General features: G+C 53.4%; 9 protein-coding genes across 9 annotated transcripts; 6 read left to right on the top strand and 3 right to left on the bottom strand.

Moving 5' to 3' along the window:
- Positions 1-153: 153 nt before the first annotated feature.
- TBS1-1 (putative transcriptional regulatory protein TBS1) lies at positions 154-2,627 on the bottom strand (the record flags this gene model as incomplete). The annotated part of the gene is made up of 2 exons (XM_032028577.1): positions 154-1,162; positions 1,216-2,627. The coding sequence occupies 2 exons, from the start codon at positions 2,625-2,627 to the stop codon at positions 154-156; spliced, it is 2,421 nt and encodes an 806-aa protein (XP_031892090.1).
- Positions 2,628-3,041: 414 nt separating this feature from the next.
- Positions 3,042-4,116, bottom strand: CGGC5_v008595 (putative uncharacterized oxidoreductase; the record flags this gene model as incomplete). The annotated part of the gene is made up of 2 exons (XM_032028576.1): positions 3,042-3,480; positions 3,533-4,116. The coding sequence occupies 2 exons, from the start codon at positions 4,114-4,116 to the stop codon at positions 3,042-3,044; spliced, it is 1,023 nt and encodes a 340-aa protein (XP_031892089.1).
- Positions 4,117-6,851: 2,735 nt separating this feature from the next.
- Positions 6,852-8,403, top strand: CBH-1-1 (Exoglucanase 1; the record flags this gene model as incomplete). The annotated part of the gene is made up of 5 exons (XM_032028575.1): positions 6,852-7,317; positions 7,377-7,601; positions 7,650-7,860; positions 7,918-8,287; positions 8,347-8,403. 5 exons carry the CDS (start codon positions 6,852-6,854, stop codon positions 8,401-8,403), a joined length of 1,329 nt encoding a protein of 442 aa, XP_031892088.1.
- Positions 8,404-10,346: 1,943 nt separating this feature from the next.
- CGGC5_v008593 (Nitrogen assimilation transcription factor nit-4) lies at positions 10,347-12,514 on the top strand (the record flags this gene model as incomplete). Its single annotated transcript, XM_066152037.1, has 8 exons — positions 10,347-10,556; positions 10,851-11,126; positions 11,177-11,192; positions 11,257-11,408; positions 11,491-11,801; positions 11,865-12,203; positions 12,266-12,418; positions 12,493-12,514. 8 exons carry the CDS (start codon positions 10,347-10,349, stop codon positions 12,512-12,514), a joined length of 1,479 nt encoding a protein of 492 aa, XP_066008847.1.
- Positions 12,515-16,246: 3,732 nt separating this feature from the next.
- CGGC5_v008592 (putative 2-hydroxyacid dehydrogenase) lies at positions 16,247-17,292 on the top strand (the record flags this gene model as incomplete). The annotated part of the gene is made up of 2 exons (XM_032028573.1): positions 16,247-16,435; positions 16,486-17,292. 2 exons carry the CDS (start codon positions 16,247-16,249, stop codon positions 17,290-17,292), a joined length of 996 nt encoding a protein of 331 aa, XP_031892094.1.
- A 306-nt stretch (positions 17,293-17,598) lies between these two features.
- On the top strand, positions 17,599-18,569 carry CGGC5_v008591 (putative transcriptional regulatory protein; the record flags this gene model as incomplete). The annotated part of the gene is made up of 4 exons (XM_066152036.1): positions 17,599-17,688; positions 17,743-17,756; positions 17,824-17,886; positions 17,939-18,569. The coding sequence occupies 4 exons, from the start codon at positions 17,599-17,601 to the stop codon at positions 18,567-18,569; spliced, it is 798 nt and encodes a 265-aa protein (XP_066008845.1).
- Positions 18,570-19,012: 443 nt separating this feature from the next.
- On the top strand, positions 19,013-21,355 carry CGGC5_v008590 (putative transcriptional regulatory protein; the record flags this gene model as incomplete). Its single annotated transcript, XM_066152035.1, has 4 exons — positions 19,013-19,334; positions 19,410-20,179; positions 20,276-20,628; positions 20,683-21,355. 4 exons carry the CDS (start codon positions 19,013-19,015, stop codon positions 21,353-21,355), a joined length of 2,118 nt encoding a protein of 705 aa, XP_066008846.1.
- A 114-nt stretch (positions 21,356-21,469) lies between these two features.
- CGGC5_v008589 (malate dehydrogenase) lies at positions 21,470-22,714 on the bottom strand (the record flags this gene model as incomplete). Its single annotated transcript, XM_032028571.1, has 6 exons — positions 21,470-21,740; positions 21,796-21,880; positions 21,932-22,282; positions 22,335-22,367; positions 22,422-22,587; positions 22,646-22,714. The coding sequence occupies 6 exons, from the start codon at positions 22,712-22,714 to the stop codon at positions 21,470-21,472; spliced, it is 975 nt and encodes a 324-aa protein (XP_031892092.1).
- Positions 22,715-23,201: 487 nt separating this feature from the next.
- CGGC5_v008588 (D-malate dehydrogenase) lies at positions 23,202-24,299 on the top strand (the record flags this gene model as incomplete). The annotated part of the gene is made up of 1 exon (XM_032028570.1): positions 23,202-24,299. One exon carries the CDS (start codon positions 23,202-23,204, stop codon positions 24,297-24,299), a length of 1,098 nt encoding a protein of 365 aa, XP_031892091.1.
- Positions 24,300-24,979: the final 680 nt, after the last annotated feature.

Below are 24,979 nucleotides of genomic sequence, written 5' to 3'. Positions count from 1 at the left end.
TCGCCCGATTCCAAGGGATCCATCGAGCCTGATTTTCTGACTTGTCAGGTACTTCATATACCTGCCGCACGATATTATATAGGCGCATCGCCTTCCTGCGAGCCGAACAGTTGTGACCCTCGCTCCGTGCCTAACTCGGAATTCCTTCCATAATCAAAGGTTTCCGGCAAACCCTCCGTGAGCAGCAAATCGCTGCTGGTAATCGCGGAGGTGGGCCCAATTCCGCATTTCCTCTTCCTCATCCTGCGGCGTCATGTTCTCCCCAGCCATATTACTGCCACTGGGGCCTGTCCCTTCCAGCTTTAGAAGGACATCGATCAATCGCATAAGCGCCTCCTCAGAATTCATAGCAACTGGCCCCTTCCTCTCGGGTGCATCGTTCAGCAGTGTCGAGGCGACCTGCCGGATTTTGTTGATGAGAGAGCCGCCATTGGGCTCGAGGTTGCGCTGTGAAATTGAACCAAGGACGTGAAGGAGGTTCTGCACAATCAGCTCACGCTCAGCTGTCATGAGCTCAAAGACTGCGGAGTCCTCTGCTTCTTTTGCAGCCTTCTCTTCAGCAGATTCACCATTTTGCGTCTCTTTGTTTGGATCAGCTAGATGTACGTCGCGTAGGTTGAAGTACAGCTCCACATAGAATGACCGTGTTGCCAGTTGAGAAATGTAGATGTTAGCCTTCTGAATCTCATACTGGAGCTGACGACGACGCTGCGGCTGGTTCTTAATCACATTCCGGACGTCATTTGGAGGCTGGTTGTTTGGATATGCGGGAGGCACGTATTGAAGGTCGGCATCATCGAGAGCACCAAAGCCACTAGATTGGTCGTGCGATGCGCTGAGCTGGAGCTCCGTGGGCAGCCGATCGATGATTTCCTTGGCAGCCACCAGAGCATCTCGCAGGATCGGCCTCTGATCAGACCATGGAAGCGTATTCATTCCGTAAACAAGCTCCACGCTCACGATGGCGTTCATGGTCGTGTAGATCTCAATGGCGAAGCGATAACCCGTGAGCAGGGTAACAGTGTCTTCTGAGGGGAAAACAATCTCATTCGCCATGATGTACAGGTCGTCAACATTCTCGGGCAGGGCTGGGTACGGCAAGCCAGGCGTTGATGGAGCTATGACGAGGTCGGCATGAGATGCTCCAAGCTGCGAGAAGGACCTGCAGCAGTCAGCACTGGAATCATGGGTCGCAACAGACGGTTTCTATCTCACCTCACGCCCAACAAAAGACACCAGAAGATGCGCTTTCCAATTTGATCCTTGATGTGGTGGAATGGCAGCGGGTCGGGAGAGCAGTTGTCGTTGCCAAACGTAGGAAGCTCGCCGGGGTGCTTTGGGCGGTGGAAGCCCAGCTCTCGAATCAGGGCCAGGCACTCCGAAGTGAAGTAGCGGAAGCGGTTGACCTCGAAGGTGTACCCCGCAGCCAAGCCCAGGAAGTAGCTGGTGGCTGCATCGTCCAACGTCTTTGGCTGCTTCACGGCCCATCGTGCGCCTCTAGTATCCAGCGCAATGTCGCGACACTTTTCAATCATGACAATTGCTCGGGGGAACAGGTGCGTGCTGTGCTGTGTCTTGAGGTGCTGTCTAGCGCTTCGAGGGAATGAGGCCACGAGAGCTCCAATCATGGAAGCAAGCAGGCCAAGGAACTCTGGGTTTGTCCGGTCTTCTCGATTCGCGAAGGAGTGTCGGAATGTCGGTTCGTGCGGAAACGGCGCGAGGGGATGGATGTAGGTAAAGAAGTCGTCGACCAACAGCTCGAGTATAGGCATCGGGGCAATGGCTTCGGCGTCGAGACGAGCGGGTCCCTCTGCTATCGAGACCAGAGCTTGCGCAGCATTATGCGGAGACGGTGTCGGGTTCGCGGGGCCGTATGCAGGAATGGTGTTGCCGGGCTCGAGACGCTGCCTTCGAGCAGCTCGAGCGGCTTCGGCGTGCTTGTTTGGGGGCCCACGTCTCTTCAGTTCGCGATTGAAAGTGCAGTCGACGTTCAACTCCCGGCATGGCCTACACGGTGGGCCCGCCTCGTCGCACTTGACCTTGCGCTGGGAGCACATGTCACATGCTCGTCGTAGGCGCGTCAACTTCGGGTTGACTGTGGGATCGCGGGGTAGAGCAGGCATCGAGCGGGGCAAGGGTGGCATCGGGGCGAAGTCAGGGAAGCCCGGAACAGCGCCTTGGGGGACGGTACCGAGGGAGGCATCGGCTGCGATGGGGGAGGGAGAGGGCCCTGGAGCGGTGGTCGTGACGGTCTGGGGTGTCTGTTGAAGCTGGGGAGGGTGTGTCTGAGACGGCGTCTGAGGTTGCTGCTGTTGCTGTTGCTGCTGCACCTGTTGATGGTGATCTGAGCCCGAGGTCATGGACAGCTGCTGGTCGACGGCTTGCTGGTCCTGCTGCTCGCCGTCGGCAACAGCGACAGCAGAGCTCAGGTGTTGCTGGACATTTTGAAGAGCAGCGGCAGCAGCAGCGTCGGAAGCTGCTTGGAGGACCTGGAGGCCATTGCTAGCGTAGGCATGAGCCGTGGCCTGAGCCTGGGCTTGAGCCTGTTGAGCTGCAGTCGGGGATGCGGGGGCTTCGATTTGCGACGGCGAGGGCGGTGACTGTGGCTGGTCGTTTGTCGAGGACATGACGACGAGGACAAGAGACCCGCGATGGCCCCCTTGGATCTTATCGGACTGGTCTGCGTGCGTGGGTGATGGATGGGTGATTGTCGGAGAAGCTCCGGCTCGGGAGGGCGGGTTTGCTGTCTGCAGAGGTCCATTCACTGTGGGCGGGCAAGGCGAGGGGATGACGAGTCGACGCGAGGGCAGAGGCGGTGAGGGACGTGTCGTGACTAATCAGGCACACAATTCTGCCGACCTCTTTCGGTCTAGCCTCGGTGGAGCCCTATCAGCGGCTCCACTCTGGTTCTGGCACCCGGATGGACAGCACAGTGAGGGAAGGAACACTGAAGCAGCCCGGTCTTTCCTTAAAGTGTTACGAGTAAATCTACGGACGCTTTACAGAAACACCTCTCTCCATTTTCCTCTACAACAACCGCATCACTCAAATAGATGCTCAATCATCTTGGCCATGTCCAGCAGCGACTGGTCGTACGGAACAAAGCCCTGACCGACCGCCTTCAGCGCCTTGGACCCGTCAAAATCCAGCGGCCCCGGCGCCTTGAATCCCGGCAGATATCCCTCGCCTGGCTTGCCCTCCTTGATGGGGAGCCTGGGGTACGCTGGACGAAGAATATCTGCTGCCGCCTGCGGAGGTCCCCAGCATGTCGACGAGATGTATCTCTCTCCGTCCGCTTCATCAGCCCTCTCCACGGCAAAGAGAATCAACTTGGCAACGTCGCGAACATCCACGTACCAGCCGTACCCGTACGGCGGATCAATAATCTCTGCGCCCGACATGATGCGCCAGACGTACCGCGCGGAATCCACAATCTTTTCAGGCGTCTCCGGGGGTGTGAGAGGGGGTCCGGTCACGTAGCTACGTTGTTGCTGTCAGCAGGCGTGCTTGCATCGGCTGGGCTTGGACTTACACAGGGTTCAGAGCCGTCATCGTGAATGAGGGCTTCCTCTCCTCCCGGAACTTCCAGAATTCTCTCTCGCCAATCACCTTGCTGGCCAGGTAGATGAACGCGCCCGGGGTCTTGGCTCCGAGCTGCTCAAATGCCTCGACCGCAGCGTCGTTCCAGTCCTTCTCCGTGAAGGTGTATGGGCCTTCTTTGTTGGAGCCGACGGCGCCAGCCGATGACAACAAGATCACGCTCTTGACGGAAGCTGACTTGGACGCCGACTCGAGAATGCCAATCGTCGATCCCTTGACGAGCGCCATGATGGGCGCAGGATCAGGGATGTCGAATGTCGCTGGCTGCGCGAGATGCACGATGCCATGGACGCCCTTTACTGCCTCGTCAAAGGCACCTGCCGCCGCGATGTCGGGCACCTCAATCACTTCCAGCTTGTCGGCGCCATACTGGGACAGCGCGTCCACAATGGCCTTGGCTGAGGCTTTGGCTCTTACGGTCCCGCGAATGGAGTAGCCTGCTTGTAAGAAGGCCTCCGCCGCTCGCGCGGCGATGAAGCCATTGAGACCAGTCAAAAGAACGATACCCTTGGACATGGTGACTGTCGACAACCCAGCTGGTTGAGAGGATGCAACGGTCTGCTATGGCAGACTATGTGCCAAAACGCTGTCCACGATGCGAGCTCACGATCTTATACGATGTGACGCTGTGGCCTTTCACAAGATCTCGCGTGAGATACCCGTGCGGATCAGAGACTAGCACCGAGGCGTGCAGTAGTTCGCGATGAAGATGACAAGACTAACCCCCCGAAAACCCGCCGAAATGGACATCGCTCGTAAGACGTAAGACTTGACGCCCGGTGTATGAGGCGTCGGTCGCCTGCAGATGAATAATAATCGCTGCACCCTTCCGAGGGCGCCAATCAGATCTCGGCGGTGTGCCTCGAGCTGAACACTGTGAACCGGGGCCTCGGCCGAAATGGCGGCCTCGGGTACTTTGTCTTTGCGCCGTTGAAGACCGCACGGGTGTAAGAACTGGAGCAAGTCTACTGGTAGTGCTGACATCCGACGCCGAGCTATTGGACTCCGCAGCGGCCGTGTTGGGGTGAGTCCGATGCTAGACCCGGGTTGCCGGGCTACCGCCGGCCTGCCCGTTACAAACAGCGCCGGCAGGGTCAGCCAGTATTGTCTCGGGACATCCCGCCTCATGGCTTTGATGAATGAGCAGTGATGTAGGCAGCAGTTTTTCTGATTGGGGCGATTTCTCTTGGTCCATTCCGACGTTTCTCAACGTGACCCTCGCTTAGCAGCAACAATACTCGGCTATTATATTGTCGGCCCTCCTCTCCGTGCTGCCTCCCCTTTTGATATGGCTGAATGCCGAAATTTTTACCTGGCCATGGATCGTTCCAGCGAACGAACCCCAGACTTTGCTGCTCCGCTAGATAGACTATCCACTACTGCAGTCGAATCGATTGCCCAAAAGCCGCCAAGATGCCGTCATTTGAGGCTCAATGAGGACTAAGACACTGCCGTCGTCCAAGATATAGCTAATCGAAACTTCCATATTCAAAGTATTGATCCTGAATGTTCTCCTTCTACCGTCCTGTGTCATCAATGTTCTCTTCAAACAAGCGGCATCTGTCGCTCCGATTTCTCGTTCCCAAATCGTCTCGACGTAGCAATCGGGCTCCCACAAAAAGGCCTCCTACGGCATTCCCTCAACAAACCAGTCCGACATTGGCAAGTCGCAACCGGCTGTCCTCTTCTCTCAGCTCACGGTTGGGCCACTTCGTACAACTCAATATCGGGTTTACCAATGGGCAAGACCAAGGTTGGATCGAGTTCATATATCCTCCAGCCGCCCCCTGTTACCCCACCTTTGCGCCGTCGACGTGAGTGGTTCGCCTCAGCTTACCTTCTGTCAGAAGAAGGAGTGTGCCGTCCATGTGTGGTGGAATCATTCGTGGTCAGCCGAGACTAAATCAATTTGCCGGCTTCCTAGGGGAATTACCCCAGATCAGCGTAGCATCCGTAACCACACCTAATTAAGGCTGAAGCCACATGACAACCTCACCCCTTTCGGCGTTCAGACGAGGCAAACCTAGAATTCTCAAGGTCGTTAGATAGGCGAAGGAGACGTTTTGTGAGCTTCTCCAAGCGAACACCGAAAGATACCCTCATGCAGGAACGATTTCTTCGATCACGCCTTACATGTCTTCGACCCAAAAACCACGTTGGCGTTATGAACGACGAAACTAGGACTCCCTGTATAAGATCGAATTCCGCCTCATGAACCTATAAGCAGGGTGACAGTAGACAATGAGCCCTTTTAGTGAAATCGCGCAGCCGAAAGTATTAGCCAGGGGGTACACAACGTACCTGTCCGTAAGCGCTCTCTGTTGATACCCTCCGCGATTTCCGAAACCTGACCCCTGCCGCTTGAGCAATCCATAAGCCTAGCTGGTGTGGGCTTCCAGCGACGGAAAGCTGGGCTTATTTGAGCGAAGCCGTGGGAACGATATCCACATGCCCAGACACTTGGCAACAGAGGCTTGATCGTAATTGGCATTGAGAACCCCAGTATCAGCAAAGCTTGGCCCCTGAGGCTCTCTATCTCGATGCAGATCAAAAGGGCACCAGCAAGACTGTGTCCTCGAGTCTATCCTGAAAGCTTCTGTGTCCAACAAGAGTAAATATCGCAGGCAATGATATGGGAGGTCGAGACCGAAAGCATAACTGGGTTCAAAATGTCTAGGTGAACGAAGTCAGTTAGTTCTCTTAGTATCATCAGATATACACCATCACATACGGCTGTCGGTTCCGCCCACCCAATCCCCTATCGTCAGTCGATACCACCTCGTACCTTTTGCTCTGTAGCCACACTTTGCCTCCCCCGCACCTCTCAGTTGCCCGGATCAAATGATGCTTAAATTGCCATCCCGGATTGGTGAACTTCTTACCATCCTCGTGATGGCCGTCCCGGGTTTCGGTCCCTTGGTGCCTGGCGCCTTTCCTTTTGGGATCAAGGCCAACTCCGCGTGGTACTATCTTGTCGGATCTGAACTCGTTGTATCCGACGGATGGACCCCTCCGTGGAAGTACTGCGGATTCCCGTGTCATGATACCCTCACTTCCACGAAGGAGAGCTGTCGACGACTGGAGAAGATCATCTCTTTCGGAGTCTGGACCTCCTTGGCTTATAATGTGCCAAGATCTACCACTTACCAGAGGGGAATATAAGAGGCCATCAGCAGTCCTCGACGTCAAGAACATCTGCCGCTGACCTCGTCCTCAACCATTTACTCTCTCTTCTTTGGCAACATCACAAGATGCGTTCCCTCTCTGTCCTCCTCGCGGCCATCACCGCTGTCTCCGCGCAGCAGGCCGGCACCCAGCAAACCGAAACCCACCCCAAGCTGACCTGGCAGAAGTGCACCAGCTCCAGCTGCACCAACCAGAACGGTGAGGTCGTCATCGACTCCAACTGGCGCTGGCTTCACGACAGCTCGGGCGCCAACTGCTACGACGGCAACAAGTGGACCGACAAGTGCAGCACTGCCACCGACTGCGCGTCCAAGTGCGCCCTCGAGGGTGCCGACTACTCCGGAACCTATGGCGCCACCACCTCTGGCAACGCCCTCAGCCTTAGGTTTGTCACGCAGCACGCGTACGGCAAGAACGTCGGCTCGCGTCTGTACCTCATGAACAGCGCTACCAAGTACGAGATGTTCACTCTCACCGGCAACGAGCTGGCCTTCGATGTCGACCTTTCCCAGCTTGAGTGCGGCCTGAACGGTACGGCAAAGGAACCATCACACCCGTCATGGAGATATCAGTACTGACACGATGCCTAGGTGCCCTCTACTTCGTCCAGATGGACGAGGACGGTGGCATGGCCAAGTACTCCACCAACAAGGCCGGTGCCAAGTACGGTACTGGATACTGCGACGCCCAGTGCGCTCGCGACCTCAAGTTCGTCGGCGGCAAGGCCAACATCGAGGGCTGGGTCCCCTCTTCCAACGATGCCAACGCTGGTGTCGGTCCATACGGCGGCTGCTGCGCTGAGATGGACGTCTGGGGTATGTTTCCTCGCCCCGACCGATCTGAAGGGTGCTAACCACGCGCAGAGTCCAACGCACACTCCTTCGCTGTCACCCCCCACGCGTGCAAGAACAACGCGTACCACGTCTGCGAGAAGAGTGGTTGCGGTGGTACCTACTCCGAGGACCGCTTCGCTGGCGACTGCGATGCCAACGGCTGCGACTTCAATCCGTACCGCATGGGCGTCACCAACTTCTACGGCAAGGGCAAGACCGTTAACACCTCCCAGAAGTTCACGTAAGTACCAATCACGATGAACAAGAGAGAGACATTCACATACTAAACGTTCCCAAGTGTTGTCACCCAGTTCTCCAGCAACAAGGTTGCCCAGTACTTCGTCCAGAACGGCAAGAAGATTGAGATGCCTCAATCCGCCATCAGCGGCGTCACCGGCAACGCCGTGACCCCGGAGTTCTGCACCAACCAAATGAAGGCCTTTGGCGACCGCGACCGCTTCTCCGAGGTTGGAGGCTTCTCCCAGATGAACTCCGCCTTCAGCGGCAAGTGGGTGCTGGTCATGTCCATCTGGGACGACCACTACGCCAACATGCTCTGGCTCGACTCCGTCTACCCTCCCGAGAAGGCCGGCCAGCCCGGTGCGGCCAGAGGCGACTGCCCCACGACCTCCGGTGTTCCCGCCGATGTCGAAAACAGCCTTGCCAGCGTAAGTCTCCCTTCAGAAAGCATTCTTGTCGAGCCCTTGCTAATAATTCGTGCTCGCAGGCTACCGTCACCTACTCCAACATCCGCTTCGGCCCCATCGGCTCTACTGTCAAATAAGTGCGGGCTGATCCGTCTTCTTGGCGAGATTACCCCTGAGATTGTCCTGGGATTCTTGTCTACTGCGCTATTCGGGTGTGGTTGCGGAGGTCGATGCCCAGGAAAAAGCCTGGCATGATCGATAACGCGGTCGTGCGGGTGCGGGACGCGGTTTTCTTTTCGAAAGTTGCACATATTTTTATCGAATCGGTGTACATAAGTCATTAACGCTCGTTTCCTGAGTGCGCTTCGCCCGAACGTGAGAAGAACCTGTTCAATGGAATGGCTGTCATTGGCGTCCGAGACAGACTATTGTTAGTGTCCGCTGTATTAGCGACATTACCTTAAAGAAACCTCCCTTGCTTCGGTGAGAGACTCCCCACTGAGAAGTGACCATTTCAATGGGTACTCGGCACATCCCTGGCCCCGGAGGCTGGCTGAGAAAAGAGTCAAGAAATGACAACGAACGCACGTGTCTTGGGTGATACAAACTTATAAAGTTGAAGCCATCCCGTCAGATGTCTTACCTCGCCGTAGAAAGTCAAGGTCGCGAGGTCATTCATATTTGTTCACCAGATACGAGAGGCTCGGCCGAGTCAACTGAGACGCGATACGCCAAATGAATGGTGGCCAGTCGCGGTGAGACTTCCGACGACCACTCATCTCCCTGACAATTCTGAACTCTGGGCCTCTGACGCACCAATAAGCTCCAGCGCACAAACAGGACCCTCACCGGTGAGGTGACGCACTCAAGTTGTCATGGCCCATTGAAAAGGCCCAGCCCCCTGAATGCGACAGGCTCTTCCTTAGGTGACATTTCGTAATTTGTGTCCCTCCGGCTTTCTCCTCGAGCACACAGTCGCTGTACAGGATCACCTTAGCGCTGATTTTCTATCTAGAAACAGCGATGATACGCGTAAACAACGGCGGAGGAGGTCCTGATTCGCGCGTTGGAAGGCGAACGGACACAGTGAACCGGAAGGAACCTCGCCCTGAACGTCCCGGGGTCTGAGCAGAGGATTGCCTGTTTATAGGGCAGGATTACACAATGCAGATACATGTCATTGCCCAACTGTAGGTGCACACGGTACAGTGTCTGATCATCAAGACATCAATAAGGTGGTACTTTGATCCAGACCAAGATCAACTTCTGAATCTTCGGAGCCGACGGGATGATAATGATATGTTTCGCGGAACGGAACGTCCTTTGAAGGAATGTCAAGGGCGACTATGAGTCGTCCTTGCCAAATGCGATGTCTTCTGATGAGCCGAGAGAATTACTTTGAGTCTAGTCGTGTTTTTGTTTCGGGGGTGGGCAGACAAACCCGCTCAACCTCGGCCTGGTCCACATCCCTCAAGTACCGACCTGTTGGGGGTGATTCACTCGGACAAATATCAGACAATGCAGGATAGTTTTGCCAATGAAAAGACTGAAAAGATGGCTGTATGCTCCCAGTCAGATCTTATCTTTCCAGTTGATTGCAGCCCAAGCTTGGCTTCGCGTCTCTAGTGCTCTACTTTTTAAGTCAGGAGACGCCAGTGATGAGGGCATACGCCGCAGCATCCCGGCATCCCCTTACCAAACAAAGCCATGCCGGAATCCCACACTGAGAAGGAGGAGCACTCCGAGGCTCTGGATGACCAGATTCGCTCTGCACGTCGCCAAAAACATGAGAATTTCCGATCTGTATCATAAATCGCTTGCCTCCTCTCAAGTCCCAGCCTGTTGCATCATTGCTGCCCCTGTATGGAAGCCTGTCAGGGCTTGCCACTTGAGAATTCACGGCCGTGGGCAGGAGGGCTTGGCCCAATAGGTCTTCAGGCATGTGTAGACCAACGTGTTTCCATCGTCAGGAACCAACAGCGCTTAACCACCAACCTTCTCCCCTGCATCCAAAGTCGACGACCAAAACAGACGAAGACCTGGAACTCCGTCGGGGGCTCTTGGCATTCCATCATCTCAGATGAGCTCGCAAGAAGGTCCCGTGCGCTCCGATTCTGAGAACCAAACGAAAGGCCAGTCGACGCTGGGCTTGAGACGATTGCTACCAGCAGCAGCCAGCACTGCTGGGCCCAGCAGGGGACCAACCAGCGCATCTCCGGACTACTCAATCAGACCGCTTCGGCACCAAGTCCCGGCAGCTTGTCTGCAATGCCGGAAGCGAAAGGTCAAGGTCTGTAGGATCTTCTTCTAGATCATTTCGAGGTCAGATCCCGCTTCCCCAGAGAAGCATGATTTGGATAGCCCCCTGGACCGGTCGCTTGTCAGGTCTTGGTTGGCTCGTTTGACTCAGGAGCGTGGCAGATCTTGCTAGGCTAGCAGTCAAATCAGCTCCAACTGTGGAAATGCTCCCAACGAGTGGGGAATCTGGCGCATCTTTGTTCATCCTCCTTCAATCCCATTCCTGGAGTTTCCGTGCCTGTCATCGATGATATGGCACTAACAGAAATACTGATATGTGACCTAGTGCTCCGGAGCGAGACCATCATGCCATCGATGTTTGCAAAACGACGTCGATTGCAAATGGGACACCGAGCCCGACACGTCTCGCCTTGTTTCGATACGGAAGCGCAAGGAAGAACTCGAACGCGAAAATGAGGACCTGCACGAATTCCTGCGCTTCCTCATTTCACGGCCAGAAGAAGAGGCTTTCGAGATCTTCAAACGTCTCCGAGCATCCGGCGACGCGCTGGAGGTGCTCAACTTCGTGCGTACCGCCGATCTTCTCTTGCAGAGACGACAAGTAGGAGACGATGTCAACCAGGAAACCCCTAAGGAAACGACAGCAGAAAGAGAGGACGACCTTCCCGTGAGCCACTTCAAAGTGCCCGCAAAACCATGGACTAATTTAGCAAACGACATCATCGTCTCAGATCTGATCACCAGCTTCTTCCTTTGGGAAGCGCCCTTCTTCCTCCCCTTCGTTGACCAGCAGACTTTCCTCGACGACATGCGCGGATGCTCCCCAGAGATGGCTACATACTGTTCCCCTCTTCTTGTTCATGCGATATGCGCCCTTCGAAGCGTATGTCACGAGTCTTCCGGGGGTCCTGCTGCGGCAATTTCGCGGTGGAGGCTGTTTCGTAGCTAATCGTTGGGATCTCAAGCATACCTCAGAACGTGCAGAAACCTTCGGACGAGCAAACGGGTGCGATTTGAGGATGCTATTTCTCAACGAAGCCAGACGACAATGGGAACTCGAACGTGGAGAGGCACTGTTGACCACCGCCCAGGCTTTGTTCATCATGTACCTGACGACGCTGGCATTGGGGATGGAAACATCGGCCACAGAGTATCAGCTTGCTGCCTGCGATATGGCGCACACCCTACAATCGGAAGTCAAGGGCAGCTTGGGAACTAATGACCGAGACGAACGAGCCGCATCGAAGGCTTTGTGGGGAATGTACTGTTTTGAAAGGTTGGCGAACGCTGCTGCCGAGGCGATTCCCAGAGCAGGGTCAACTGACAATCTTTGCCCTAGCATTTCCGCCTTCTCCTATCTTCGACCATCCGCCCTTTCCAAGCCTCCCAACTTTCGGCATTTCTTTGACGGGGATACCCGTCATGCTGCAAAACTCCCGGATGAAGAATGCCGAGTCACGATGATCCGAAACGCGATGGTCCTAGAAGCGACGTGTGACTTATCTGCGACGTTCAACGACATAATGGAATACAACTGTGGCATGGTCGAGTATCAAATGAATATCGATGATGACTTTCGAATACGGCGCCAGTTTGCCACGTTGCTCTCGCAGCTAGGCTCGGAAAATCACAAGCTGGGGTCTAAAGAAGATTCCGATTTACACGGCTTGTACTTCAGGTGGGAACTTCTACTGCCCGACTCAGTCAGCTTGTTGCACTCTCAGCTAATGAATAGAGAAGAGCCTACGAATGCCAAGTAGCCGTGGCCATCCTGCGTCCTCTAAAGCCAGAAACACCGTTCCCTGCCGATGACACCGTCGCCGACCTTCTGTTTGCGCAATGCGAGCGCAGTATCGAGGGCATCGAAGATCACGATCGAGCTTATTCTGTTAGGTACGGTTCGCCGATGATACTGCACTTCCTTTTCAACATCGCTGCCACTCTTGCTGGGATCCTAAGGCACCTAGGGTCGCGGAACCTGTTTGCTAGGACGTGTCGATTGATACGGGATCGCACACATTACTTCCCGCTCGCGTGGCAACTATTACGAGGTCTTTCGGTAATTGCGATGGATAGCGAAGACCAAATACCAGAGGCGGCAAAATCATCGTTCGAGGGGTTATTGCAGCTGGACGAGAGTATGTCGGAAGATGTGCCAATCAGCTTTCGCGTACCTTCGCGCAGGGTCTCCGAAGGGGTGAGGGGCCATGCAGAACATGGGGTTCGGCTAAGCGACTTGACTTCGAGAATGCAGAGTCGGAAGCCTGCTCCTGGAGATGGTGGGGGTCCAGCATGAGGTGGCGTCGGTGAGTACAACATCTCAACGATGCAGAAGCAACGGCTGTGGTATCGGCCCTGCTGGGGCATTCCTGTCTGCACCTCACTCTGGATTGGCCTCCTCCACTCTGATGTCCCACAATCGCACCGAGGCAGCTTTAGCTAGAACAAATCATCTGCAATCAGCACTGCACGTGGCACATTGATGATAATGATTCTGGGGCGCCTTCCAAACCCATGTTAAGACTATGAATCTTGACCTCTCAACTTAGCATAGCGCCAACAGGCACGAGTTCCGCATACTACCTATATTCGTTTACTACTTACGCAGTACACCATACACGAGTGTCTACGCCATCAACGCATCAAGCGCCGGTCTTCATGCCCCTGTCCACAGAGCTGCGGGCCCTCATCCGGACCCAGTAGGAGACAACACATTGTCCATAAGGGGTAAACGTTTCGCGAACAGCCGCATGGGCTGGATAAATGACATCATAGTTTGTTGAATGGAGACCTCGGACTCGTACTCCGTAAACTCGTAACGCCTCCAAGGATCCGATATGCTGTGCAGAGGGATCTATTGCCAAAGCAGGGGCGGACTGGTGTGGGGCCGGCGAACATCCGCGTTTTGTGGATACGACACCCGAGTCAGTCCGAGGTGCTCGGGACCGGGCCCGGGTGCATGTCTCACGGCCAATACGCCAGCCTCCTCGCGGAGACCAATCAAAAGAGCATAATGGGGAATCCGAGGAGGGGTGGACAACTGATAGACGAAAATAGTGGGACTTAACTCAAAGAACGGCGTTCTCAGCGCAGCTAACTTCCATTTCGGACTTGATGGGCTGGGGGTCGGACAGGTAGCTTGCGGGTGATTTGAGGCTGCAGCACAAGCCTAGTCGAGATAACAGAGTGGTACGCGGAGAGGTCGCTCCGGTTGGTCTTGATTTTCATTCGCCGATACCTACACAGTTCGAGCTGAGCAGCGCCAACTTCAGAGAACTGCTCGATGTGCTCCCCGTACCTACATGAGGATAAGAGCACAAAGAAGGGTCAACATTTTGACTAGACGACAGCCTTGCTTGCAGAATGACCGATATACTTAGCTACGATACAAAAAAATGCTGGTTGAAGTGCCTTACAGGCTACCGCTGAGGGATACAAGCTGCAACGCCGCGAGACGACTTCGCTCATTCTCGATATTTCTTCCCCTGCCATCTCTGGGACTATTTCGAGGTGACCGCAGTGGATCCTACAATACTTCCATGCTGATTGGGAGGCAAACGTTGTCCCACACGGGAAAAGTACCCGCAGCAGAAACACGGCTACCTCCCAGGATGACGAGTACATAATTGTGTTCATGCCCACTGAAAGCAAGGGTTGAAGAAGTACATAAACGAGTGCAAGCTGTCCGAAACATCCTTCCAACCCGGCAGCATGAAGTCTAATGCTCAGGATCGACTTCACAATTTGGAAGATTTCGGTTATCATCAGTTAAGGTACCCACTGACTGGAGTGGCCTCGGCCCCAAATTTTTCATTGTAAACTAGGAATCTACGAATCGGTTGGGGCCTTTAGCTTGTAGATGAACCAGTGAAGCAAAGTCGAAAGGAAGCTTGTTTGCAGCAATCGACGCGGGCCTATTCCCGCTGTTTGTTGCTTGTCGGCAAAAATTGAGTCTTTGAAATCCGCTCAGCAGCAAGGAGGCATCCGTATTCACTCAACGATAAAACATGTAGCTTACTGACAACTCCTTATCAATGACAGCATACTCCTGCCGTACATCGGCGTGAAAGTGAATGTGGCAGGTGGTCACAGCCCGAATAGCCCGACAGAATCGTATAGACCAGCGGTAGCTTACAAGCCTTTACTGCCGGGCCCAGCCCAAAATATCCCCCAAATCATCTCGAGGCCTGAACGTCCACTCAGACCGCTCAGGCAGCCAGTCCAAGCTGCTTGTTTACAATGTCGAAAGAGGAAATTGAGAGTATTTCGCCCCTATATTAACACTGCGGTAGATTGGGAGTCATCTTTGATTTACTTAAGGAAAAAGCCGTTACCTGAAGACACTTATAGGAGCTAGTTGCCTCGCTGTTAAGGTCGAGTATCAGATAGGATAATGGTGTTCAGCTGGGTATCCAACGATACCAGCCGCACGATCAGAGGTTAGTGCGCTAATGACTCCCATCTGGGACCGACTCCATCAACATAACAATCTGCCTTAGAGCAACATCGACCATTGCTTTTGCTGAGATCCTGCTCTCCGAATCGCAGTGCACTGACACTCGGCCAACTTGCTTCCGGTGCTCCATTCAGGGAGTTGACTGCGAATGGGACACCGAACCGGCTATGTCGCGCCTGGACCCGCTCCGAAAACGATATGAGCGGCTCGAAGAGGAGAACGAGGACTTGCGCGAACTTATACGTTATTTATGCGCTCGACCGCTTGAAGAGGCTGTGGACTGCGATCGACGAGCGATTCGATTCACGTACTCGAGCTGGTTCGAACGAGCGACGTGTTGTTAGGCAAGAGACCTCTGTCCGCAAGCATCACCCACAGCTCGAACCCGCCGGACGTATCTTTGTCAAAATAGTCAACCTAGTCTGCTAGCGGATGGACGCAGAAGACAGACTACCATACCTGCTACTCGGCCTTCCAAAAGCTGCGGATATGTACGACCCAGGGGGGGGGGGATGACTTTGAACATTGTGTTCTTCATATTGCGACGCCATCTTTTGCTTTAAGGAAGGAAACTGTGAGTACTAATTGGCCAAGAGATCTAGGGTGTTCCCACGCGTAACTACCTATGGATAGGCTGTTTTTGTAAACTTATGGATGCTTTGTTAACACTATTTTCAGATGGAAGGTGCCAAATTTATTTCACGCTCCTACATTTGGCGAGAGACATATCATAGCGTGAAGTACACATGAAATTTTATATTAACGTCCAGAAGAGGGAGTCAAGAAGACTAATAACAACCTCAAACGTTCGGTTTTCCATAACGGCTGAGATTTACGCAATGATCTTTGTGGCCTATGGTGGTGACATCCTGCTCGCGCATGTAACAGCAATTCAGTCCACTCTCATTGAGAGCCTGGCAACACCAGCCTGCGAGTCCAAAAAATCAGCTTTAGTTGTCAATAGAAATTCTATCTTCCCCCTCATCACTGCCTAATTCACGGCACAGCAGACCTAGTTTGTCAGTAGAAAGGCATCGGAAACTGATAGACCGAGGCGTCCGCCGCGGCATGCTCGCCTAAAAGTTTAGCCGCGGCACTCTATCTCCCCTCGCCAGATTCTCGAGCTGCACCTTGTCATCCAACCCCGCGACGTAATGCCCAAACGACAATACCTTCTCGTCGGTATATGTTCAGAGGTCTTCACAGTCTAAGCCCATGTTGTCATTACAATGAGAGTGTTCACCTCAAGGATCAATCGATCAATCATGTCTCAAACGAAACCCCGCATCCTGTTCTTCAACCCTGTTCGCCACGCCGTGGCAGAATACGAGGCCCTAAAGACCGTTGCTACCCCCGAGGTAGTCACAAGCAAGTCACGGGCGGAATTCTTCAGCGATCTGAAAAGCAAGTATCAGGACATTCAGGCTATATGGAGAACATCTGCCAGTGGGGCTGTAAGTTCTCTCAATCATATGTGGCTGTCCCTTCACCTGACTCTGGGTAGGTTGCTGGAAAGTTTGACGAAGAATTCGTCAGTCAACTCCCACCTTCGCTCAAGTACATCTGCCACACCGGCGCTGGCTATGACCAGATCGATGTAGACGCTTGCTCCAAGCGCAAGATCACCGTCACTTACGCGCCTGACCCGGTCACCAACGCGACTGCTGATTTGACCATCTTCCTTCTTCTCGGGGCCCTCCGCCAAGTGAATCCCGGCTTAAGCAACTTGCGAAGGGGAGACTTCAAGAAGGGTCTCGACTTTGGACATGATCCCCAGGGCAAGACACTAGGCATTCTCGGGATGGGCCGCATTGGGCGTGCAGTCAAGCGTCGGGCGGAGCCGTTCGGCCTCAACGCCATCTACCATAACCGCAAGCCACTCTCAGACGAGCTCGCTGCAGGAACCCCTCACGTCTCATTCGACGAGCTCCTCCGCACGAGCGACATCATTTCTGTGCATGTTCCTCTCTCAGCGGCGACTACCCATCTGATTGGGCCGGTGGAGATAGCCAAGATGAAGCCCGGTGTAGTGATTATCAACACTGCTCGAGGTGCAGTCATTGACGAAGCTGCCATGGCTGCCGCGCTTGACGAGGGCCATGTTGCTGCTGTCGGACTGGATGTTTACGAGAAGGAGCCCATTGTTGATGAGCGATTGGTCAAGAACGAGCGCGCATTGCTCGTGCCTCACATGGGAACGCACACTCATGAGACCCTGAAGCAGATGGAACTGCTGGGTATGGAGAACGCCAGGCGGGGTGTGTGCGGGGAAGAGCTGTTGACGATTGTTCCCGAGCAACTTGCCGCTTGAGTGCATCAGATAATCAACACAATTGACCTATTGCCTTAGGATTAAGATGATATTTGGTCCTTGAAATGACGTAGGTGTCCCATTCTTCATTTCTGGTGCCGTCCGCATCGTGTGTGGACCCTGAAGCCTGTGTGCGACTTGGCCGCGGGCTTCCCTTTGTCCGCGGGTGAAATATTAAGCGATCACAAGCCTCCCATCTCCATGTTTATCCCGCGTATGCTCCCCAACCCCAAATCTTGGTCGTCTTACGCCAGATACGCCAATTACCCAATAACCGATCTCGGCTGCTATTATCCGACAACTGCGATGCCGGACCCAAGACTCAAGAATAACCAAACGTCCAAGACGTCCCGAAGTAGTGGGGCATGTCTTGCTTGCAGGGCCAAGAAACACAAGGTACGGACTCAATTTCCTGCCATATGGCTGAGTGATGCTGACTATCTCTCCAAGTGCAGCGGGGAGAGGTCGGTGATATGGCTTTTCCTGCATCTTGAAATTTTCACCACGGCTAAGCTTAACATCAACATCTAGACCAAGATGTGCACAATGTGGCATCAACAACCTTGTCTGCCAGTGGCCTGAACCGCGCAAACGGTAGGTTATCTCATACTTCCAAAGCCGAATTACTAACAGGACTGAAACGTAGGGGCCCCCCGAAACACTACATAAACACCATGGAGAAGCGATTGCTAGAGACGGAAAACGTTCTTTGTGCCTTACTGTCACAGTGCTCAGAGGCGCAGTTGAACTCTGCTTTAACTGAACTCCGCATGCCCAATTCGGGTAATGAAAAAGACACCCGCGCTGCGGAAGTAGCAAGACGAGAAAGATTCGGTCCTGTCTATTGGGCAAAATTTCCTCTCAACTCAGCACAAGAAATCCAGCGCTGGGCTGAGGACAAGTCATCGAATTCTGTCGCATCGCCCCGGTCAGAGTCAATTCAAGTCGCTGCCAGCCACATCCAGGACCTCGACAGCGACGACGAATACCACGACGAAACCACGCAGGCGTTGGAAACTCCCCTCAGCCCATTTAATTTAAGATCTGCTGCTGTTGAGTCTTCAAGTCCGACCTCAAACCTCTCTGCTGCGACCCCAGATCGCGAGCGGGCGGGCTTTGAGGCCGTTGAGCCAATGGATGGAGTGTCTGGGGAACAGATTCAAGGCATAGGAGGAATGATGTTCGAGAACCACACGTTGGCAGAACCTCCAAGGGGTGCTCAAGAGTCCTCACAAACGCAACCTTCAGAAAGTTACGAAAGTGCCTTTCTTTGGTAGAAATAAACACCATGCTCAAGTTTGCGATCGCTGGCTCCCATGGAATATTGTGGATTGTATTAGTAAATAAGCGTTGCGAAATCGTGAACCACACAGTAGCTTTTCCTCAACCAAAATTGGGTTGTCTACGACTTCAATAGCCCAAGTTCCTCTGACATAAACTTTCCAGGTTGCAGGTGCATCTCATCCTCGGCTTAAATGTTACATGACTAGCTAATGTAGTCATTAACGCCGACATCACGGGGCACGGATGCCCGGGTTTGAGCGCGTCTGGCGTGCGGACAAATCTAACCCCGCAACAGCCCACCGACAACCGGCTACGCTGTAAACCGGTCATTTTCGCATCTCCTACTCTCGCTGAATGAGCCACCTTCAGGGACATGATCGCCACAACGCCGAGCAGCCCAATGCAGAAGTCTTCGCCTCGAACATAACTCAAAATCATGCCGGAGATTGGGAGTCTCAGAGCACTTGCCAACGGCGAGAGCCAGTTCGTTGGCAGCTCCTCTGGTGTCTACTTTATCAACACCGTGAGACGAGCATTTTCCGCACAAACCAGCGCAACAGCAGACGCCAACCAGCTGACCAATGACGTGGGCGCAGAACTTCGCGATGATCCATCACCAGAAGATTGCATTGTCGGGGCCGGAGGAGATGATGAGACCGAGCCAGACGAGAATGCGGACAACGCGGGCCACCATGAATCTCACCCACAGTCGCACGATCACCTCTCCCCATTTTCTACCGGTTCCGACTTCATCAATGGTATGAGCAAACTACCGGACTATTCAATCGCCAGGAAGCTCGTGATGACATACTTCAGAATTTGGCACCCCTTAGTTCCTTTCTTGCAAGGCCCCGAATGCCTCGCCGAATTGGACGCTCTGTACGCCTCTACCGAGCATGACCGACGCAATGTTGCGTCTCTCAGCCGTCTAGTCATCTTCAGATGCATCTTCAGCATTGCGAGACTCGATAGCGACGTCGCAGTGGACATAGGATCTGCAGGGATCCGATCAAGCTCCGATCTACTACCCACCCTGAGCCTCTTGGCTCTACGGAGCGATGCCTGTTCCATCCAGGCGCTTCTTAGCGCTCAAGTGTACTTTATATCCGTCATGTCTCTTCGACATGCGTCGTCCGTCGGTGGTCTTATTTCAAAGTCCATATTCCAGTCCGGCATGCATCGCTGCCCCGTTCGATATGGCCACCTATCTCCAGATGAACGATCCATGCGCAAGCGCATTTTCTGGAGCTTTTATGTTCTAGATCGATTCGTGAGCCAGTCTCTGGGCCACCCTAGCGGCATTCAAGACTCAGATATCGATGTATGCCCTCCAGGGCATAGGGATCTTCACGAACCTGTCGCGCAATCCGCACTTTCTCCCGCAAGTGCTGCAGCAGACAACACGATACTACATCTTCCAGCCAACCACCCCGAAAGATGTGCGAAATCCCGAGACAAAGGAGAGTACGATTCAGATTCATCAACAGAAGTGGAAGAAGGGGATCAAAACGCAGCTCCAAATAGCGAAGCAAACGCCAGTTCAGCCAAAGCTGCCGCCATTCTTCGCCACCGTCAAGAGACCCAGAACGTCCTTCAAAACCATGTAAGACATTCGCAGCTGGTTGGGCGAGTCCTAGATGTATTTCATAGGTCCATACATGCTCGGGACATGAACAACCTGACGATACTTTTCCTCAAGGCCGACGTTGCTGCCTGGGGCAACGACCTCACAGAACCACGACCCGGTCCAACCCTCATGAACATTCCAGAGCTCACTCCAGATCCAACCGTCTTCCCATACATCACCTATCATTACACTGTCCTTCTACTCAACAGACCGTCGCTGTCATTGGACTCAAGATGTGCCGAGTTTCGTGCGGCACTACAAACATGCATCAGTGCCGCTAAGGCCATTGTACCAACTGTCGATCAGTATCACCAGACCGGAGGACCGTTGTTTTGGCCCGGCTACATGTCTGCCGTCTGGATGAGCGGTCTCGTGCTGGCGCTTGCAGCTCGTGTGAAGTCATACAGTCTCTCTAGAGCTAAGTCGTAAGTCCTGTCTTCTACCATTTGTCTTGATCAACTTAACTGAATACTTCTTAGCGATATTCGTACCGTTCTGAAGTTACTGACGGTCATGGAAAGCCGATGGCGTATGGCTAAGGACTGCAAAGGAGTTTTGTCTGTGCTGCTGGACAACATTGAGCACAGATCCAAGGGGCATAAGAGAACCCGCACCGAAGGGGATGAGACACCGAGCCCAATTCCGACTAATAGTGATGGAAGTCCACGGACAACAAAACGGCAAATGACACAAGCCCCATCTGCGGGACTTCGTGGACGTCTAGACCGGGCTCATGGGCGATCTTCTCGATCCTCACATGCGATCGCACAGAACAGATCAAGGACACCATTGCCCCATTCCGCCCAGCGAAGCGTCAGATTTCACGACAGCCGAAGCGACAACTTCTACTACAACATGGAAACCCCGCAACATATTCCCAGCTCACACGAACAAATGACCACATTTTCCCCAGGTTTCAGCACGGGAGAGGCGACCCTCTTTGGAACTTCCCAGGACATGAGCTTTCAGAACAACGCCTCTAACATGAGCACATATTTCTCACAAATTCCCACGACATTTCCAGATCGACAGAGAACCGCCCAGGGCCAAATGGATCAGTATGGGCACACGGACAACTTTTTCGACATGTTCGACGGAGCAACATGGGGATCTCTTATAGATATTGTAAATGATGCCGGTACTGGGATGTAAATTCAAGCTTCATGAGATCCATTAGAGATACCCGGAGTTAGAAGTTGATTTTTAAAATGGATCTTTGCAAAAGAAAAGTCTTTATATCAAGCTATTTTCTGTCTATAACACATTCTAAGCTCGCGCAAAGTCCTCTCCCTTCTTGACGTTGCCCTTCAGCTCGTCCACAGCAATCTTGAGAAGCTTCGTCTCATAATCAGAAAGAGAGCCGATGGGATGAGCAGTCTCAGCACCATTGGCACCGAAGCTCAAAGGAACAGCAAAGTATTCAACGCCGAGCTCCTTGGATACGGCATCACCGCCCGGTACACCAGGCAGATACACATACGCGGGCTCTACGATGCCAGTCTGACTTTGGGCTGCCTTGATAATCGCCTGGGCGAATCTACATCCCGCGTCAGTCACGTCCGTTTCCCAACATGATCCAGGAAGACACCTACCGGAATCCGGCGTAAGCCATGCATGTGGTTGCAGAGCCAGCACCGGCCTTCGCCTTGACGATTTCATCTCCGCCAAATTGCACCCCTTGGTAGGCATGTCAGATTGAGTCTTCTTTATAGGCGGCGATTTCCTTACTGTGGGTGATGGCTTCAATCTGCTCTTGGCTCAGCTGAACCTTGGGCTCAGACTGGCTGATCAATGGCAGAATCGTCGCGCCGGAGTGGCCACCGACAACCGGGACCTTGAGTTGCCGAGGGTCGTTTTCAAGGACGTCGGCCACGAACTTAGATCCTCGGACCACATCCAAAGTTGTCACACCAAACAAACGTTGAGGGTTGAAAACGCCGTTCTTCTTGAGCACCTCAGCGGCAATGGGGACAGTGCTGTTGACAGGGTTGGTGATGATGCCGACAAAGGCTGTTGGGCAAAACTTTGCGACACCGGTAGCAAGGTCCGCAATGATGCTGGCATTGGTCTTGAAAAGGTCTTGAAAGTGTCAGGTAACTATCAACACGTCTATTTGACAAGAAAGACTTACCATCACGAGTCATTCCAGGCTTTCTAGCAATGCCTAATGCCCCCTGTCAGTGTCTTATAATTCCCAGTTCGTAGGAGTAGAGCTTACCGGCCGAGATCAGAACAACCTCTGCACCTGACAGAGCTTTTTGCAGGCCGTCATTTTCAGGCAGGTAGCCCTTGACTGGAGCGGGAGTATCAATGTGGTTAAGGTCAGTTGCCACGCCCACAGCGTGCACGACATCATAAAGCCTGAGGTCTGACACTAGAGGGCTCTTTAAGACCGTGTCGTCAGTGTAAAGACACATAGAGTATAAATACGTCTTGACGTACCGACTTGAGCAAAAGACTCAATGGCTGGCCAATTTGCCCAGAGGCTCCGAGTACAGCAACTTTGACCATTTTGAATCGAGATTTAATGAAGTTTTGAAAGTGTTACAATGCCAAATACCGGATAGATCACGAAGTTTGTGTGCGAGTTTCACGTACTTCTTGGACATCAGTGCTGTGCTAGTTTGCCTACTTGTATAAGTAGCCGAAACATGCAGTTTAGCTCGCACATAAAGCCGAAGTTCCATTGAAAATTTACCAACAGGCCCTCGGCTTTTCGGACATGTCAGACGAGTGAGTTGTTGAGAGCTGCCGCCAGTGACGTCGCTGGCGCGGGACTAAGAAGCCGCGGCCAAATATTTAAGCGACCACATCCCCTCATCCCCGAAATGCAGCGGGCGTAACGCGGCGACGACATTTTCCACGGAAACAACATCCTCCGATATCGTCAAACGGCTCCAATCTTCGTGGCAATTATAAACCGTCATACCGATTTTCTACGAATAATCCAAAGTCAGATCTACCAGATCCCAGTCATTACCAGCACCAACCAACAACAATGGCCCCTCAAACGCTCAAAATCGCCGTTATTCCCGGAGATGGCATCGGCAAGGAAGTCATGCCATGGGGTGTCCGCGCTCTTGAAGCCGCCGCCAAAGTCTTTGGTCTCTCTCTGCAGTTCGAGACCTTCGACTTTGCGAGCTGCGATTACTACGAGAAGCATGGCGAGATGATGCCATCTGACTGGAAGGAAACTCTCCTCAAGTTTGACGCCATCTACTTCGGTGCCGTGGGCATGCCTAGCCAAGTCGCCGACGATGTCTCACTGTCCGGAAGCTTGCTCAAGTTCCGCCGCGAATTCGACCAGTACATCAACCTCCGCCCGTGCCGCTTGATGCCCGGCGTTAAGTCGCCCCTCGCCAACCGAAAGCCCGGCGATATCGACTTCTGGATCGTGCGTGAGAACACCGAGGGCGAGTATAGTAGCATTGGCGGCAAAATGTTTGAGGGAACCGACAGAGAGACTGTCATCCAGGAGACTGTCATGACCAGAGTGGGCGTCGACAGGGTTCTCCGCTATGCATTCGACCTTGCTCAGAGCAGACCCCGCAAGCGCCTTACCAGTGCTACAAAGAGCAACGGCATCAGCATCACCATGCCCTACTGGGACTCCCGCGTTGCAGAGATGTCCAAGAACTACCCCGATGTCAACCTCGACAAGTACCATATCGACATTTTGACCGCGCACTTTGTCCAACGCCCAAACATTTTCGACGTGGTGGTTGGCAGCAATCTCTTTGGAGACATCCTCTCTGATCTGGGCCCCGCTTGCACAGGTACTATCGGTATTGCTCCTTCAGCCAACATCAACCCCGATGGCAAGTTCCCCAGTCTTTTCGAGCCGGTGCACGGCAGTGCCCCGGATATCTATGGCAAGGGCATCGCCAACCCTGTCGGCATGGTGTGGGCTGGCCAAATGCTTCTTCAGCACTACGGATACACAGATGCTGCCTCTTTGGTGCTCAGGGCGATTGAAAATGTGTTGGCCCGGTCTGAGGCATCAATCATGACCCCTGACCTGGGAGGAAAGGGCACAACGGATGGGTTTGGACAGGCCATCGAGGCGGAGATCATTGCTCTGGGTGAGAAGAGGTAGAAACTGGGGACCTAGACTAGCGTTGCTGCTGTTTAAGATACGAACAGATAATGCGGACTTACACTATATCCAATGATTCATGTTTCCTGTCTCATGTATGATGCATCATTGGGACGTATACAACACGTCCGACTCTTGAAGGTAAGGTAGCCGATTAGTTGTGGGTGTGGCAACCTGCAAGACGACGATGTGGACCCGGACCGATCGAGAAGCGGAGAGTTTGCTTTCGCAGAATGGTTAGTGAACAGAACCAAGGACTTTCATGTTTAGGCTCCTGTACCTTGTCTATGAAATTGCTTGCTTCTTTGGTAAACAATGTCGATGGGCCATTTTCACTTTGCAAAATCACTGGTAATCGCGGTTGGATCACTCCACAGAATCGTGACCGGTGAGGGGCACGCCCAACAAGTGCCTGGAGAAGCAAGGATCAGGGGAAAAGCATGCACATTGCGTGGCTACAGGGGTCCGGCGGGTGCCACGCTAGATCCGGACGCATTCCCCGGAGCCCCTGTTTCCGCTCATCACAAGGGGCAAGGAGTTCATCCACAGAACATTGTCTCTTTGGTCTTGACCAAGATGGGAGAAGGTAAAAACAAGATTTCGACATTGAGGATACTGAAGCAAAACGTCGAGCCGGCTTGAGTTATCTCCTTAGATGGTCGCCACTTCGACTGGACTTG

This window comes from Colletotrichum fructicola, assembly GCF_000319635.2.
Source record: "Colletotrichum fructicola Nara gc5 chromosome Unknown KSG_Nara_v1_contig04, whole genome shotgun sequence".
NCBI classification, from domain to species: Eukaryota; Fungi; Ascomycota; class Sordariomycetes; order Glomerellales; family Glomerellaceae; genus Colletotrichum; species Colletotrichum fructicola.
Note: the sequence above shows the minus strand (reverse complement) of the source record. Positions and strands in the feature narration are given on the sequence as shown.